The sequence below is a fragment of the Oryctolagus cuniculus genome, chromosome 7 (assembly GCF_964237555.1).
Source record: "Oryctolagus cuniculus chromosome 7, mOryCun1.1, whole genome shotgun sequence".
Lineage (NCBI taxonomy): Eukaryota > Metazoa > Chordata > Mammalia > Lagomorpha > Leporidae > Oryctolagus > Oryctolagus cuniculus.
Genome location: NC_091438.1, coordinates 102,217,049 through 102,236,482, shown reverse-complemented (window position 1 = coordinate 102,236,482; position 19,434 = coordinate 102,217,049). Strand labels below are relative to the sequence as shown.

Sequence of the window (19,434 nt, the reverse complement as noted above, 5' to 3'; positions counted from 1 at the left end):
ATTAACATAGATTGTGAATGTACTTAATGGTTTTTTTTGCAGTATGAGACCATAATGACCTTGAAAGCTGCTTCATTTTATGTGCAAAGAAGTTCTATGAATCTATATTTTAAATTTACTGAATCAGTGAAATTAATTACTATGTCAGTTAATTTGCAAATGCAAGCTGTATTCTCCAGTTTTATTTTATGTATTGACACTAATCAGTAAAGGTGTACAATGTGATTAGAATGCATTTTGAGGATGCTTTCTGTACAGATAAAAAATACAGGGACTAAAATAATGCTGTGCAGTGTATAGCAGAGCCATTTTTCGGCTTTGGTGTACTCAACTTTTTCAGTATTTAAAAAAGTGTTTTGAATAACATAAAAGTCTCTTTATTGTATAAATAATAAAATGTCACCTTATTGTAAGTGTCTTTTGTTTACTATCAAAGCAAAGTTCCAAGTCAGTGATAGAGTTGTAATATGAGAAGGGCATGTTTCTTTTAAAACAAAGACATTGCAATCAATATTTGAGAAATGTAACTTTTATTATGAACATGTAGTGTTTATTACAAATGATTTTTTTCATCATATAAGCATGCCTCAAACATCCAAAAGCTAACTATTGATCTATATTAGTGGATATACATGCTATTGAACTGGCTACTTAATAGAATCATATGGTAAGTGTTATAATGACTGATCAACCTATTTCCAATGATTTTGGTGTAAACAAAAATGTTTATATTTGTTTTTTATTAAATCAAATTTAACTATATCAAATTCCCTTTTAGAACATTACTGCATGACTACAAGTTTAGTCTTATCAAGGGTGCATGCAAATTTTAAAATTACAGTGCTGGAAATGAAAAGATGGGCAAGATGCACAAGGCTGGATTAAAACACATTCAAAGAGTAGATTAAATATACAAGTACCTGCCTACTAAGTGTTTGAATAAAGTACATTTTTATTTCTTTATTTTTTTAATATGAAGCTTTTTCCTTTTGCCTTTTAAAAACAAGATATGTTTATTTATTTGAAAGACAGTGACAGGGAGAGAGGAAGAAGAGACAGAGACAGAAAAAGTGAAACAGACCAAAGTCAGGAGCCAGGAACTCCATCCTGGTTTCCCACATGGGTGGGTGGCAGGAATGAAGACATGAGCAGGAAATGGGACTAGAAGCAGAAGCAGAGGTGGAATTGATTCCAGGCTGATAGAGGATGCAGGCTTCCCACTGCACCACGCCTGGCTCCATTTTAAGATTTCTTGTGGTATACCTTATTAGTAGTTTTCTGTTGCTATTGTATATAGAATTAATAAGTTACACTCTTAAGTGCTTTTTTAAAATAACAAAAGGTACTTTTAAATGCTCAATATTCTCATTGAAGAGAAAATATGTAGATCCAATCTCTTTAATTATCTTATGAAAATAATGTCACTGAAAAAAAAAACCAGTAAGTTTTAAATTCAAAATTGTGACAGCAGTTGTAACAACACTTTCAGTATTTTCTCCAGACTGTATCTTCAGTATCAGTTCTGTGACATTAATGATCCTAGGAAAATGATTTCATAAAACAGAGGAAAAAGATATACCCAATAGGTAGAAAAGAAAAATTTCAATTAAAGAACAAGGCAGTGAATGTTAACTTTACACTTACACTGAGAATGTCCACGTCACAAAAGTCTTAGTATAAGTAGGAAAAGTCTTAGTTTTTTAAATGATAAAGAACAATATTCAATAAAATTCAGTTCAATTTATAGTTAATAAAAAGGTAACAATTGGGTAATCACGTTCAGGTCAGTTAGTCACGTTATATGGAATACAAAAAAAATGCAGAGAAAAAACAGATCCACAAAAATCTTTGTTATAAAAATATTCAACCACATTAAATGAAAGTTCATTTTTAAAGAAAGTACCTACTACATTATAGAGGAATGAAAGTGATTAGGATAATTCATGTGCAAAACATTCAATCAAGGCATGAACACTACACATGTGGTTATCACCTTTAGCAATGTAAACAACATCTTCAAAATGTTAAATTGTTGTTTTGTTAGTATAAAAATAGTTAGTGGCAGTGATTATGGCTCAGGTCAATTATCCCAATACCTAGCTGAGATTAGGGAATTCTAAGATCAAGTACAGCAATCATCTTTCAGATGATACTAAAACAAAATGTTATATCCTTTTAACAGTTAACATGACCAGGATTATAAAACAACTCTAATTTAAGTAGGAATTCGGTCTCTCAAATATTCCAGTATAGCCGCTGTTCCCTTCATTAATATGGCAGCTCGAGGAACCCGGAATGGATTTCCATCTAGAAGTAATGTTCTAAAGAAATATGAGAAATTGAAAATGTAAACATCTTTCCTAAGTAGGGTTTTTTTTCTAATTTCATTTCTAATTTTGTATATAAAAATGTGGTTTTTATCTTATTTGTCCCTTTCCAAATCTGAGCATTTAAACAATTGAACTTACAACTATAATAATAAACAAAACATTACTTATTATGTGAAAGGTACTACATGAAGTAATTAACATTCTTGATTCAATTTTCTTAACAATTCAATGATTTAGAAACCATTAATACTCATATTTTATCAATGAGGAGACACAAATTTAGACAAGTTAAGACTTGTTTAAGACAAAACAGCTACTAAATGGTGGAGCTGTGATTTGAAAGCCTTCTATTTAGTCTCATCAATCTTATAATGAACATATACACTAAATGGTTGAATTATATTTTGACAAATATCAAAATGAGCAGACTGATAAGCATCCACGCCAAGGATCATAATGTAATTCATATCACCCTCTCCATCTTCACCAAAACATTAATACATGTCAGCCTTCCTCCCCGCCTAGACTAGATGCACATTTATAAGGCTATTTTCATGTTACAAAATAAGGTTCAATTTAATATTTAAGGGTATATTCTTTTTTTTTTTTTTTTTTTTTTTAAACTTTTATTTAATGAATATAAATTTCCAAAGTACGACTTATGGATTACAATGGCTTTCCCCCCATACCGTCCCTCCCACCCACAACCCTCCCCTTTCCCACTCCCCCTCCCCTTCCATTCACATCAAGATTCATTTTCGATTATCTTAATATACAGAAGATCAGCTTAGTATACATTAAGTATGGATTTCAACAGTTTGCTCCCACACAGAAACATAAAGTGAAAAATAATAGATGATTTTTTAAACTGATGATGAAATCAGAGCAGACCTATTGTCATGTTTAATCCCAGTGAGAGTCAAGTTGGGAATTGATAATTTCTTTTTTTTTTTTTGTCCTAAATAGCACTCTGGCCTCAGAATCAGCCCTAAAGGCATTCGGAGCTGGCTGAAAAGCTCATGAGAGTATTTCAGGCATGGAAAGCCAAGACACTCTGGCAAAAGATCTCTGCGAGTGAGATCCCAGTGGAAAGAACAGGCCATCAAAGAAGGAGGTACCTTTCTCTGAAGGGAGGAGAGAACCTCCACTTTGACTATGAGCTTGTCTAAACAAGATAAGAATCGGAGAACTCAGAGGGCTTCCATAGCCTTGGAAACTCATGACTGGAGCATAGGGAGATTACTGATGCCATAGACAGGAGTGTCAATTGGTAAAGTCAACAACAGGAGTCACTGTGCACTTACTCCTCATGTAGGATCTCTATCCTTAATGTGCTGTACATTGAGATTTAATGCTATAACGAGTACTCAAACAATATATTTCACTTTGTGTTTCTATGGGGGTGCAAACTGTTGAAATCCTTACTTAATGCATACAAAACTGATCCTCTGTAAAAAAAAAAAAAAAAAAAAAAAAAAAAAGAAATTATCAATTCCCAACTTGACTCTCACAGGGTATATTCTTTAGTTTTTTACCTAGTGAAGTACTGAATCAGAAGAGATTTCTATATTAATTCTAAAATGTATTTACATAAACAAAACTCAAAGGACTCATACATTACATAGTTAATCTAAACTACATGTTCAAATAGTTATGTTTCTTGGAATTCTTCTAAAAACTTGTAAGTTCTAGAAAATGGAATTAATTACAGTGAAACCTCATTATTTGTGCATACCATATTTGCAAATTTGCCTACTCATTAAAATTTATTTTTTAACCCCCAAAACATTATGTGTGGTACTTCCCAGGTCATTTGCAGATATGTAGAGCAGCAAAAACTTTGAAATGCCCAGAGGCCACCTTTCCAGCTAAGGTCGAACACAGTGATACTTTGCCTTCTTATTTCAGCTCTCGTACCATAAATGAGTGTCCTTTTTTGTGGTACATTGAGTACCACGTTGTTTTTTGTTTTGTTTTGTTTTGTTTTTTTTTGAATTTTCATACTTTTATTGGCAATTTCTCTATCTAAAATGGTCCCCGGGAGTAGTGCTGAGGGGCTGCCTACGTCTCCTAAGCACAAATAGACCTTATGGAGAAAATACATGTGTTAGGTAAGCTTCATTCAGGCATGAATTATAGTGACTTTCACCATGATTTCAATATTAATAAATCAACAATAATAAAATAATTTTTAAAATTCCAGAAACTCAAACCAAAATTCTGTATTGTTTGATTGATGAAAATGTGATCAGATTGTACTTCTCCTTGGAGCAATGATTCAGTATTTAATAATTTGGTATTCACAGTGACTTTATAGAACAAAACTATCACAAATAATGAGACTCAACTATAGTTATCTCCTATAAATTACTAATAGGAAGTACCAGAACAGAGGGTGGTGCTGTCTCTATTAAGCAAAATATGTCAAATCACTAATATGCAGTTTTCAATAATTAAATTATTTTGACATATTCTGATAGCTACCTGGTTTTCTGTTGACTTCAAACACCTTTTATATTCACATAACAAGCACTTATTGGGGGCTTACCATGTGCTAGGCACTGAGACAGCTGTTTTCTTAAAAAAAAAAAAGACCAAAAAATGGATAAATGAGCTCAAACAAAGCATGATAGAAAATCAGAATAGAGACTAAATCTGCCTGGAGAATGAGAAAGGTTTTCAAATGTAGTGTCTGGGTTGATTATTAATGAATGCAGGTCAAAGGCATCCAACGCTGAGGCAATAGTAAATGTAAAGAGAAAGACCATGCCAGCATGAAGTGGAATGGTGGTTGTCTATAAACAGATCTTGAAAAACCATTTTTGCAAAGCAAGGAATTTATATTTAAATGATATTTTTATGTAGTAGTTAAAAAAGGTATCTCTGGAAGCAATCTAACATATTTTGCTTTGATGTGAGGTTTCTAAAATGAATGCACTGCAGGTTCTTAAAAAGATGGCATCTGGTGCAGTCATTTAGCACAGTGGTTCAGTCGTGGCTTAGGATGCCCACATCCTATATATATATGTGTGTATATATATATGTGTGTGTGTGTGTAATGTAACACCATATATATGTAATATAATACCATATAAACAAAGCTAAAATATATTTGATAAAATTTTACAAACAGAATTAAGATTCTAACTTTTATTAACTTATTTTAACTGGATACTAAATTTGTTACTTCACTCCTTGTAAGATTCAACAAATCCATCAAATAAATGATGAACTCAGTAGAATAGTGGTTACCTTAAGTTGACACAATTACCAAGCTCTGGTGGAATTTGAAGAAGGTCATTATTTTGAAGGTCTAACGTAGTCAGATTTTCCATTGTCTTCATTTTCTGAGGATCCACAGATCCAACCTGATTGTTACTAATCAGAATTGTTTCAAGTGTGGGGATATGATACAGAACTTCAGGCAATATTTTGAACCTGTAATACATGAACAGAAAACCTAAATGTACTCAAGATCAAAATCTTTCCTTAAAAGAAATGATCTACATTTGATATCATGAAATAATATTTTTATTATATATTTCTTTATATTTAGTGTAAGAGCTATATTTAAATTTTCCAGGAAATAATTAAAATAGACTAATTTTAGAAACCTTAAAATATATATTAAACAGACTTGTAACTGATACTATTTACATAGTCAAACAAAAGTTCAGAATTTATTTGCCTACGTTCTTCTGTATTCATGTAGCTATGCTGGTATTCTTTAGTTCACTTTATTCCTTATAAAATAGAATCACTGGCAATATATTGAAGTAAATTTGAGACATATTTTGCTTTGATGAGGAGTTTCTAAAATGAATGCACTTCAGGTGCTTAAAAAGATGGCATCTGGTGCAGTCATTTAGCACAGTGGTTCAGTCATGGCTTAGCATGCTCACATTCTATGTCAGAATGTCTAGATTTGAGTCCCAGCTCTGCTTCCAATTCGTCTCCTGCTAATGTGCACCATGGGAGATAGCAGATGATGAATCAAGTACATGGAGCCCTGCCACCATACAGGAGACTTGGATAGAGATCTGGGCTCCCAGCTTCAGGGGGCCCATCTCCAGCTGTTGTAGGTATTTTGGAATGACCTAACAGATGGAAGAGCACTCTCTCTCTTGTTCTCTCTCTCAATGGCCTTCTAGCACAGCTCCTCTCTGAGAGCTGGAAAGACTGATACCTCTTAATAAAAAACTATTGAAGATACCCTAGGGGACAAAAGCTGGAAAAGTTTTAGTGTGAGGTAAACTGTAGTTTGACTAGAAAAGACATGGATGGGCTAAAAAAGAGCTTTATAACTATGACCTTTTTACTTGTCATACTACCCTCTCTTTGCTACCTTGTTACAAAAAAAGCAATAGTAAAGTAGAAACTTGAAGCAACTCTGATGTTCCACTGGAACAGGAAAGCCAATAAGCAGGCATACAAATGGTAGCCACTTCTCTTATTCCCTCTCCCCAATCCATGAACAAGAGTATTATTAAAGATGTAGCCTACCTATTAATAGAGAAGTTAGGAGTAGCTTTTGCCACTTCCTTCCTCAAAGACATTACTTGCAATGTAACGGATAGCTCAAATCACATAAAGAAATTACAATGTAACTGATAGTTCAAATCACAAGTAGAAATTAGGAGAGACTGAGAAATATATACATTTTAAAATAATGATGATGGTATAATCAATTCAAGAGAGAGCACAAATAATGGAACAGACAGAACAAATATTAAAATAAACAGTACTTATTTTAATGTCACCATGCATTAGTTTTTCAACTGTATATAAGAATAGTATAGTACCACACATATAAACTTTTTATAAAGACAATATATTTGAAGACCTTAAGACATTTATTAAAGTGCATCCACAAGATTAAATTTTCATTATAGGAAACAATATAACATAGCTGGTAAGAGCTCAATTTTTAGAGTCAAACCACCTGGATTTAAATCCCAACTCTGTAATTTACTATGGTATAGCTTAGGGGAATTATTTAATATCTAATCCTTGATTATTTTTAAATGAACATAATAGCAAAATCTACAAAATAGAGATTTAAAAGGATGAGATAATGCATGTATGGTACTTAGCACAGCACCAGCAGATAATAAGCTTCCATAAATATTGGTTAATTCTTAATTATCTGCAGTACATTGATAGTGTTGTTGGGAAAAAAAAAAAAAAACAACTAAGTTTCATTTAACAGGGCTAACTGCTTATAAGTCAGCTTCATCTATTACTTTTATACCTCTACTTCCTCATTTTACAGCCCAAGGAGTACTGAACTTCCTGAAGTTTACCAAATACACCATGTTCTCCCATCTTTCTGCCTTAGCACATGCTGTTTGCTCTAACTGGGATGCCTTCTCCCTGTGCCTAGAAAATGCCTGTATTTTTCAAGACTAGTCTTCAATGCTACTTTCAGGTAATCACAGAAGACATGTTTTCCTATGCCCTATTCTTCAATTACAGCAAAACTGCTCATGTGCATAACTGTCTATCAGGCTACAGGATTTTCAAAATTGCAAAAAAGAACAACAAAAAAAAACTATTAGATAGCAACAGTAAGAACTCAAAGCAAGCAGCATCATTTTCAATTCAAAGTAAAACTAAGTAAAAACAAAATCTGGAGATCAAATTAAAGTAAAATTAGGAGCCTTTTTGTTTATTTAGCTTTTGATAGTTTTCTCTAGTAACAAAGACCATTTTCCCCCCATAGGATAGTTGTTAAAAATGTTTGTTCAGTTTCTTACCTATTAAAGGAAAGATTGATCACTTGTAGTCTTATCAATGATTTCATTTCTTCAGGTAGAGAATTTAAAAAATTGTTCCTAAATTGGAAACCAAAATATATGAATAATAAAGTCTGAATATTTTTATAATTTATACTTAAAATGTTGAGCAGGAAAAAAAAAGATACATAGATCAGCTTGTCAGTCCTTGATCTAATCTCATTCTGGCTGAGTCCTAAGAATTCTGAATCAGTCAATTATCTTAAATATTTTGTTAGCATACCAAATCCCAATACCAATATGCAACCAATTAATAATGCAAATAACTATACACCCTTGAAGGTAAACAGTGTCAACTAATCCCCTAACTCCTTTAAATTGAGTTTAGCAGTATTTCTCACGGTTAGGGTCCTTTGTATTACATCTGTAATGCCACATGAAATAAATTTTCTATTCGTGTATTACATATGTCCTGCACACAGACATGAAACTCCAAGAAGAATGTTGAAATATGAAAAGAATGAAATAGGAAAGAGACTCAACATGTTTAGAAATTTGGAGCTTTCTACTTGATATTAAGCAATTGCATTTCTATTTTAAGTTTAGAATATAAATTTAGAATGCATATGATTTTAGATCTTATAATTAAACATTCAGTAAACAGAATCTCATTTGGTGTTGAAAGGGTCTAGGAGTATATTACAAGTAAACAAGAAAGTAGAAATATTCTAGGGCTGGCATTGTGGAAGGATAGGACACTGCCTATGACACCAGCATTCCATATGAATTCTGTTTTGGGTCCTGGCTGCTCCACTTCTGATCTAGCTTCCTGCTAGTGTGCCTGGAAGGGCAGCAGAGGATGACCAAGTGCTTTGGCCCCTGCACCCACATGGAGGACTCAGATGAATTTCCAGGCTCCTTCCTGCCTTAGGCTTGACCCAGCCCTGGTTCATTGTGGCCATCTGGGGAGTGAACCAGAACATGGGAGATCTCCCCCCAATCCTTCTCTCTAACTCTTGCAAATGAATACAAAGATTCCAAAGGCAGTAGAACTACTAACAGAAAGTATGTGTGCAAAAATGATTTCCAACTAGATAAACACCTATTACAACTGAATAATCTTCTTCTAACCTATTCTTTGGATTCAGAAGTCAAGCCTAACATGCAAGTGTCACACTTTCTATAATGTAATCTACATCCTTTTTCTTTCCCCTTCTACGCTTTTCTTCAGTTATTGTCTGTTGTGTTGTTTGATTTTTTTTTCCTAGAGAGATTTTAACTTACTGACTATGAGATGAAAGCACATGTTGATCACTTAATTTAAAAGCTTTCAAATATGCTTACAGACAGAAGCATATTTATGGAAGCATATATATGGAAGATTGGGACAAAATGAAATGCGTGGCAGGAATGGAGATAAGGATTCACTTCCCCTGCTCCATGAATAATGAACTAAAATGTGGTTTTACAGTTTTGGCAATGTAATGCCACCAGGAAAAAGAAGCAATTCCATATCTACTAGGAGCAGGATATTAGTAGATTGGCTTTAATCCAATAAGCAAAAACATTTGTATCTACCTGAAGAAAAAAAATCCTCAGAGAAATAACTTATTGTTATTTGATTGTTGCTTGAGCAATCAAGAAAAAATCAAATCTGGGCAAATTTTATACTTCATTCATTAATGACTTGAATCCATAAAATCAATTGTTACTCCTATATCCTGTAACAAAAGCAGTTTTTTGCTTCAATTACATAATATAACTGCTTCTAGACATTTTATAATGTTTTAAAACATAATATATTACCTTTTATCATATGTTTTGTTATTTAAATTTTCATTACATTTAATCATGAATACAAGAAACATTAAGTCAATTCCTAGGTTTGGAAGGTGTCTCAAATGACAGCTTAATTAATGTAAAGACTGAAACAGAAAAAATTAAATATTTCTAAGTAAGTCTAATCAAGTTTTACAATTTTAACTACGTTATCAAATTTTAAACAAGCTAAAAACATATCTGTTAACAATATAAAAGTACAAGGAGCACCATGTAGTAGGAATAGAGTTTAAAAATAAAATTTTAAACCACAAGCAAAGAAATGCTTAGGTTGTTGAGACATATATATTATTATCCTTCAGGAACTGTGACATACTTCTGATTCTGCCACTTCAAATTGTACACACTGAGATTACATTTCCTATTACCTCTGCAGAACCTTAAACACAGTTTCTTTGTGTTGCCACTCATAATGATCTTCTACTTTATTTCTGGCCTTATCTGTTTAATATAGTACTTTAAAACCAAAGCGGTTCTTTGAAGAGAAGCATGCAAGCTCCTGTGCCAGCACAGTGCTGTGCCAGTTTTATTTTAGTTACTTTCAGGAAAGGACCGATGTGAAAGGAATACATGCCTCTTATCACTTACTTTAAACACTACTTATAAATGATAGATGTCTGATTAACATATTTCCTGAATACTTAGATATCTCCTAAACTCCTATTAATGAACTAAAGAGCATTTTCCATACTTACCCACAAAAATATGATGTTTAGGGCAAAAGTTAGGTGAAAGTAAGAGAAGTTATAAGTCAAGCAGTAGTATCAATAAGTACCTGAGATCTAAAAAAGTCAATTTTTGAAGCATACATAACTCCAAGGATATACAGGAAAGCTTATTAAAACTGAGGTTGACTTCAGTAACCATTTCCTTTAGTTCTGTTATCCTGAAACAAAAATGTTAAGCGTTAGCACTTTTATTTATAGCCAGAACTTCAAAACTACAAACAAATCCTGAAGAGGGAAAAGTTCCATATTATTTCTGTTAATTAGGATTTTTTTGTAGCTTTCAGTTTTTCATAAAATGTTCGACTATGGATGGATTAATAATACAAATAAATTTCTGAAAGACAGAGATCCCACATGAGGAATAAGTACACAGTGACCCTGTTGTTGACTTAACAATGTGACACTCTTGTTTATGGAGTCAGTAATCTCCCTAGGCTATAGTCATGAGTTGCCAAGGCTATGGAAGCCTTTTGAGTTCACCGACTTTGATCTTATTTAGACAGGGTCATAGTCAAAGTGGAAGTTCCCTCCTCCCTTCAGAGAAAGGTACCTCCTTCTTTGATGGGCCGTTCTTAATACTGGGATCTCACTCGCAGAGATCTTTCATTTAGGTCCTCTTTTTTTTTTCCAGAGTGTCTTGGCTTTCCATGCCTAAAATACTCTCATGGGTTCTTCAGCCAGATCCGAATGCCTTAAGGGCTGATTCTGAGGCCAGAGTGCTGTTTAAGACATCTGCCATTCTATGAGTCTGCTGTGTATCCACTTCCCATGTTGGATCGTTCTCTCCCTTTTTGATCCTATCAGTTAGTATTAGCAGACACTAGTCTTGTTTGTGTGATCCCTTTGACTCTTAGACCTATCAGTGTGATCAATTGTGAACTGAAATTGATCACTTGGACTAGTGAGATGGCATTAGTACATGCCACCTTGATGGGATTGTATTGGAATCCTCTGGCACATTAAAAACATACTTCAAGATTTTTTTTTTTTTTGACAGGCAGAGTGGACAGTGAGACAGAGAGAGAGGCAGAGAGAAAGGTCTTCCTTTTGCCATTGGTTCATCCTCCAATGGCCACTGTGGCCAGCATGCTGCAGCTGGCGCACTGCGCTGATCCGAAGGCAGGAGCCAGGTGCTTCTCCTGGTCTGCCATGCGGGTGCAGGACCCAAGCACTTGGGCCATCCTCCACTGCACTCCCGGGCCACAGCAGAGAGCTGGCCTGGAAGAGGGGCAACCAGGACAGATTCCGGTGCCCTGACCGGGACTAGAACCCGATGTGCCTGCGCCGCAGGCAGAGGATTAGCCTATTGAGCCGCGGCGCCGGACAAGATGTTTTTAAATGTAGTATGTCAACTTTTTTCATAATCCTTGTTATTTAAATCAATATTACATTCAATCAAGATTACAAGAAACTATTAAGGCAATTATAGGTTTTGCAAGTGTCACCACTGAGTAGCTGAAGTTAAAGACTTAGAGAGGGGGGTTGGTGCTGTGGCATAGCGTGTAAAGCTGCTGCCTGCAGTGCCAGCAGCATCCCATATGGGTGCTGGTTCGAGTCCCAGCTGCTCCACTTTCAATCCAACTCTCTGCTGTGGCCTGTGAAAGCAGTAGAAGATGGCCTGAGTCCTTGGGCTCCTGCACCTGTGTGGGAGACCCAAAGGATGCTCCTGGCTCCTGGCTTTGGATTGGCACAACTCTGGCCATTGCATCCTATTTGGGCACTGGTTCCAGTCCCAGCTGCTCCTCCTCTGATCCAGCTCTCTGCTATGGCCTGGGAGGGCAGTAGTGGATGGCCCGAGTTCTTGGGCCCCTGCACCCACGTGGGAGACCCAAAAGAGGCTCCTGGCTCCTCGCTCCTGGCTCCCAGCATTGGATGATGACCTCATAACACTTTTCTTCTACATTTCATTATACATGTAAAAGAATTTAATACTTTTAATAATTCTGATACCTAGTTTAAGAGTATAAAATGTAAAAGAAAAAGAAACAGTTTTACAGAATCTGTATCTCTGCCAACAAATGAAAGTATTTCATTTTGCTAATCCCTCTAATGTTAATAATGAAATAAATTTTACATATACTTTCAAATTAAAAAATCCATGAGAGGGGCCAGCGCTGTGGTGCAGCGGGTTAATGCACTGGCCTGCAGCGTCAGCATCCCAGATGGGTGCCGGTTCGAGACCCGGCTGCTCCACTTCTGATCCAGCTCTCTGCTATGGCCCGGGATAGCAGTAGAAGATGGCCCAAGTCCTTGTGCCCCTGCATCCACATGGGAGACCTAGAAGAAGCTCCTGGCTCCTGGCTTCGGAATGGCACAGCTCCAGCCATTGCAGCCAATTAGGGAGTGAACCATCGAATGGAAGACATTCTCTCTCTCTCTGCCTCTCTTCTCTCTCTTTCAAATAAAATAAATCTTTAAAAAAAATACCACAAGAAATAGTTTTTCTTGCAACTAAGATGTGAATACAACTGTCACACTTTACTAGAAATGGCATCATAAACACTTCTTACCTTTTTGGAATCTCAGATAGTTGATTCTTACTGAAGTTAACAGAAATTATGATGTTGTTTTTTATTGCATCAAACACTTCATCAGGAATCAAAGTTGTTTGCTTATCACTGAATGAAAAATTTTTTGAGAAATGAATCATTCTTAGCAGTCCAGAAAGAAATGATTATTACTCTTCATTTTTACAGGGACTTATGAAATTTTTCAAGGCAGCTGATTATGACAGCTATTGGTAAAGAATACCAAAAAAATTTACCAAACATTAAATGCTCATTGTCAGGAATTCAGACAACATACTGTGTTACAAACATTGTAGCATAAATAGGCATGCACATACTTAATTGAATCAAATCAGAGATAGATCTTCATAATCTAGGAAACCTGAAAGTCATATACCATTCCTCTACCTTTGACCATAAATAACTCTATAAAGCTAGAAGCAAATTTAAAAGCTAATTGCTTTACCTTTTTTAAAGAGTCTGTAAGAGGTGTTATTTGTCAAGTCTCATTGGGCATATAATTTACTGCAAGCTAATCACATTTAAAAGCAGCAGATGATGGCACAAGTACTTGAGCCCCTGCGCCCATGTGGGAGAACTGAAAGAAGCTCCTGGCTCCTGGCTTCAGCCTGGCCCAGCCTGTGGCCATCTGAGGAGTGAACCCATGGATGGAAGATCTCTCTCTCTCTCTCCCTCTCTCTCTCTCTCTCTCTCTCCTTCTTTCTCTAGTTCTGACTTTCAAATATAATAAATAAATCTTTAAAAAAAATTCACCATTTTACTAAACTAGTTAGGCTAGTATCCTTGACTAATTTCCCTCTTTTGGTATGGACAAGATAAATAAAATAGTAGATTGAGAATAAACTATTCCTGGATCTACCATAAATGAGCTTTGTAATTTACTTTCCTTGAACTTCATTTTGTGAAATTACAATATGAAGAACTATTCATTGTTACTAATGCTACATCGTTTGCAAATATAAATATCTGCTATATTATTCAAATTTTCAATAAAATATAAATTTAATCTTAAGTGAAAGGATAGAACTCTGACATTTGTAGATTTATCAATTTGTGGAAATTAAACTAGTCATTATCCTTACATTATTTTTTTACAATTATTAATGCTTGCACAATGACATTTCCTTGTTTCATCAGAAATGCTAAAATCTTGGGGAACTTATTCAAATAAAACTTGAAGATTAATGCTATTTTAAAATTTAGTTGATAATATTTATGCTTGAGATTGAAAATTAATATTTTAAACAGGATACTCCTTTCTGGTTAAAAATCTCTAAGCCAAATTACAATAAATTTAGAAACAAGGCAACAAAGATGTATCTTCATTGTGCTTTTGTGATATCTATGCCTTTATAAAGTAAGAATGGTTATCCCAAACAACTAAGACCAATACAATTTTATGGATTGCCTGAATCATTAAAAGCAACAGCATATGTAAAATATTTGATACTATGCCTTCATAGAAGAGGGAGTCAATAAGTGGTATCCATTTAGGGTGAACGGAATAGGAACCAGAGATTAAAAAAAAAATTCTAAGAAAAGAAATTTTTTTTTTTTTTATAATTTTTTTTTTTGACAGGCAGAGTGGACAGTGAGAGAGAGAGACAGAGAGAAAGGTCTTCCTTTTGCCGTTGGTTCACCCTCCAATGGCCGCCGCGGCCAGCGCGCTGCGGCCGGCGCAACTCGCTGATCCGATGGCAGGAGCCAGGAGCCAGGTGCTTTTCCTGGTCTCCCATGGGGTGCAGGGCCCAAGCACCTGGGCCATCCTCCACTGCACTCCCTGGCCACAGCAGAGGGCTGGCCTGGAAGAGGGGCAACCGGGACAGAATCCGGCGCCCCGACCGGGACTAGAACCCGGTGTGCCGGCGCTGCAAGGCGGAGGATTAGCCTAGTGAGCCGCGGCGCCGGCCTAAGAAAAGAAATTCTAAAGCAGGAATGAAATCTGTCTCATCACTGTATTTATGGTACCCAGCATAGAAGTTGATTCTTAGCAGACCACAAGAAAAGCTACTGAATAAGTAGGTATATTATCTGAGTAGAAGAACATAAATATAAGCAGAGAGAAGCATTATCTGTACTAGTGTGGTAAGAGGAACTTGGTTTAGAGTAGTGATTTCCACATCTATCAAAGAGTGATAAGAAGAGGTAAGAACAATGTGAATGAAATACAGTAAATGTAAACTAGAACTGTACCCTGACTGCTGGGAAATTGGTTCCTACTGATACATTAAGGATAAGAGAGTAACACTGATGCTAGATGTATACATTCATGAATAAATCTAGGTAACTATCTGACTTGAGTCTGTATTCTTTTGTATTTTCACTACAATATCTAAATGTGACCCAGTCACCAAAAGCTTTGATAGTATCACTTATTTTTTATTATTGTTGCTTTATACAGTACAAAAATCATACTTGACATCTACCTTCAATCTATGCATAGGAATCTTCTTTTCTCAACTTAATATACTTCCATAACATATAAAAATGTTTAGGCTTTTATCTCAACTTATATAGTTAATACTATAATTTTTTTAGTTTTAACAAAAATGCTGCCACTGCACATTAAAACTATGATATATTATTTGTCTTATTTTTAATATATATTAGCAGGGTACAGCTTCTCAAACTGCCTGTTAGACAAGGTTCTCATTAACAAAAGATTCTAGATAGTTTCTTATTGACTCCCATAGACTATGCAACACCCGCCCCTGTCCCCTCCACCAGTATAACATTCTCTCTAGATACAGGTTCTGAGACACAGAACTTTATTACCAATACCATCACTCCATCTTTATAATAATACAATGTTCTTATTGTAAAAATATTACTATTAATAAAGCCACCTGTCAAATATAATAAACACAAATCACATAAGGAATGGAATGTTCATTATACTTTTAATATATTTCTTTTTTCTGCAATTGTTATTATTCTAAGTACTCTGAGTTTTTTTCTCACAAATTTTCCTTTTCTGAAGGTTTTTTTCCTTCAGAAATCTCTTATGTGTTTTGTAGTATGCTTTTAAAAATAATTACATACCTATAGTCTAATAATTTTAATGTGACGATAGCATGTACATTGACTTTGGATTCACTGGGTAGTGTCATAGCAGTCTCAGTAACAGAGTCACTTTGGCTAGGTCCATCATCTGGCAAAAGAAACATTACATAAAACCCATATTTATACTTCAAAGTCATTTTTAAAATCCTTGATAATACATAAAAGAGTATATATTATTTCTACATATATCAGTGAGAAAACATTTAGTGGCATGTATGTATTCTTAATAACATAAATCTCAATCTGCACATAAAATGTAATTATTAGGAAATAGGTAAGTTCTATAGTATGGCTTCAAAATCTTTTAATTAACCTACTGTAAGGACATTTAGGAGTAAGAAAGAATTTTCACAGAAAAAGTACGATGTCTAAGAAAAAACAAAGACAAGTAGTCTTTTAAGCAAAATAACATGGTCCATTAGGAAGAATTTCTTAGCAAAGGGAAAATACCAGTATTATTTCCCTCAAATGTCCCCCAAATAATCATATATCTATCTTTTCAGTTTAGTATACAATGAAGTTGATTGTCTCCAGTCACTTAAAATATGGCAATCTGCATAATTAAGTAAGCTTCTGGTACATTATCATTGTTGTTAAGATATTTTCTTAGTAAAGCAAGATTTTATTTTTGCTAGACATTATCCTAACAGGTATGTATACTCACACAATCACTATCATTAACCACCTTGCTAATCTCCAGAACCTGCTTAATACTGCCATCATATGGTATAAAATATTCACATTTAAAAGAAATGGCTTTATGACCTTTTTTGCAAGAAAGACTTGAATCTATAGAGAAGTAAAATAAAATTTTTAATTTTCAATCAGGGGCAAAAGGTGAAATAATCCTAGAAATCATACTTAGGAATTAGTAGTATCACTGATCTTGCTTTAGTCCAGTAGGCATCCAATTAACATTTGCTGAATATTACCCAGATCATTTGTCTTGAATTGAACTCACTATTCATTAATCAATAATGATGAAAATAATATGCACAATTATTGTATCTCAAAACTAACTTGAAAAAGTGATTCAACTATTTTTTTTCCATGTATACATCATGTAATACTTTATTCATAGAAGAAGCACAGGACAAGTTATAGAAATATCAAACCAAAATAAAAGATATTAAAGGAAACATTAATATCAAGTATATCCTTTAGTATAGACATTTCTAAGCAGTTTGGTTATGTTACTTGAAAAAATAACATATTGCCAAAATTACATAACCAGCAAGACAACATTAAACAAGCAAAAAACCCTGAATTTTAAAAAAAATTTATATGTACACTACCATGATCAACAATTTCCAAAGACGTACCTATAATAATCAGCATCAAGGAGCCTGTACAGAAGGAACTGTTCTCTCTGGGGAAGGTATTGGTATGAAAGAAAAATTTACTTCTCATTGTATATCTTTGTGTATTGATTTATTTTTGTTTTAGCATATGCATTTATTGCCTTTTTAACTTAAATACATAAATAATTTTTAAAAATTTCAATTTGAACAGGACCCACTAAGCATCAAATACAATGAATAAAAATGGGACAATACTGATGTACATTATCATGAAATTTCAAAAGAATAAGCAACAAGGAGAATACCCTGTAAATTTCCAGAGAAAAGCTGCTTATTAATTGCACAAGTGACTGACAGAAACACCAAATAAGAAGTCAGTCACATAAAGCAGGAAGAAAAAAACACTTTTAAAGGATTCTCAAATGTTTTCATTTGGTGAGTTAAGGCCGCATTGTGGGTGACTCAGTTGAATGAGTGTCACCCAATCAGGCACCCAATTTAGAGATTCAATTTATCTCTTTGAGGCAAACAGGCACCAATCACACTGCCTTGCCAGTAGTTTTATTAGAAAATCAGATGAATCCCATTGAGAAGGAGTAAAGACATGCAAACTCAGTCTAGTGGACAAGATAAACAAGAAATAACAAAACAATACGATGAGTGCAATGAAAGAAGTATGATGAATGTATTTTTATGGGAGCAATGTATGTTGAGGATGGGTGAGAAGGTCCGTATAACTGAGGAGTGCCCAGGTAAATTTCAGAAGGGAGTAAGAAAATATAGGGTGCATTAATAAGATAAAAATTTAAAAGAATCTGTTGCTTGTTTTAACTAGTCCTTATCAGTTTCCAGATTTTAAAAAAACTGATTTTATTAAACAGTATGAATCTTAAAATGAAAGGAATGAATGAATAAAAATAAATGAATGTTTATTTTCTGAGGCAACAAGGCTGGGGCTGGGAGAAAAGAACAAACCTTGGAGAAACTACTTAACTGTATTATCCAAACTTGGACTGCCTATTCTCAATCCTGAAGACAGAAATGGTAGCTACAGGAGAAAAGTAGGCACATTTCTTAAAGAACATGTGTCACTAGTTCGATCACGATGTTGGGCTGAGGATGTCCCAAAACGTTATCCCCAGAACAGCAAAATCAGCTTTACTTGAAAATTATAAGGAATGTAAATTTTCAGAATGCACCCCAAACCTACTGAATTGGACATTTTGAGTGCGGCTCAGCAGTCTGTTTTTACCAGGTTGTTCAAGAGAGAATGGACACAAAAATTTTAGAATCACTGTCTTAACCTGTTTCTCTAATCAAGCATACTACTTTTATCACACAGAAGATGACTGAACATAAATTGATTATAAATAACTAGCAGCAATTCTTGGGTCTAAATCTAATTACAACAAATTGATTCATTTACTCCACAAATTATAATGGGGTTCCACTCTGTGATAGTCCCTGTACTGGTGTTAGGGATTTAAAAATGAAAAATAATTCTGCGTGAAAAACTGGCCAGGTCTGCTGTGCATAGTCCATCCTAAACCTGAGAACACAGAAAATAATTGTCCAAAGATTGTTCATTAATACAAGATTGAAAAGACACTATATAATTTATGGCCCTAAATTATGAAATTTATGCAGAAGGTTTGGGCAATCTTCCATAGTTGATTTAACAAATCACCATAAACAAAATTTCTGAAAACATACAAACTTAATATATGGCGGTTTTGTAGTTCAGAAGTCTGCAGTGAGTCTCCCTGGGCTAATAACAATATGGGTGCTAATACTGGCAGGTCTACATTCCTTTTTCTAGGGAACAATCTCTTTCTTTGCCTTCTAGAAGCTACCCACATTCCTTGGTTCATGGCTTTCTTCATCTTCAAGCCAGCAATAATAGGTGAATC

At 34.5% G+C, this 19,434-nt stretch overlaps 1 protein-coding gene across 2 annotated transcripts in view; it reads right to left on the bottom strand.

Annotated features, from left to right (window-relative positions):
• Positions 1-513: 513 nt before the first annotated feature.
• Positions 514-19,434, bottom strand: part of LRRC40 (leucine rich repeat containing 40) — a 54,879-nt gene continuing 35,958 nt past the window's right edge. For both annotated transcript variants that reach the window (XM_051857622.2, XM_070078279.1), the window contains exons 10-15: positions 16,203-16,311; positions 13,143-13,250; positions 10,680-10,790; positions 8,087-8,164; positions 5,583-5,768; positions 514-2,321 (exon numbers count right to left, since the gene is read on the bottom strand). In XM_051857622.2, the coding sequence (XP_051713582.1) occupies positions 2,216-2,321; positions 5,583-5,768; positions 8,087-8,164; positions 10,680-10,790; positions 13,143-13,250; positions 16,203-16,311 (698 nt within the window). In that variant the 3' untranslated portion in view covers positions 514-2,215. The remainder of the gene's footprint in view (positions 2,322-5,582; positions 5,769-8,086; positions 8,165-10,679; positions 10,791-13,142; positions 13,251-16,202; positions 16,312-19,434) is intronic.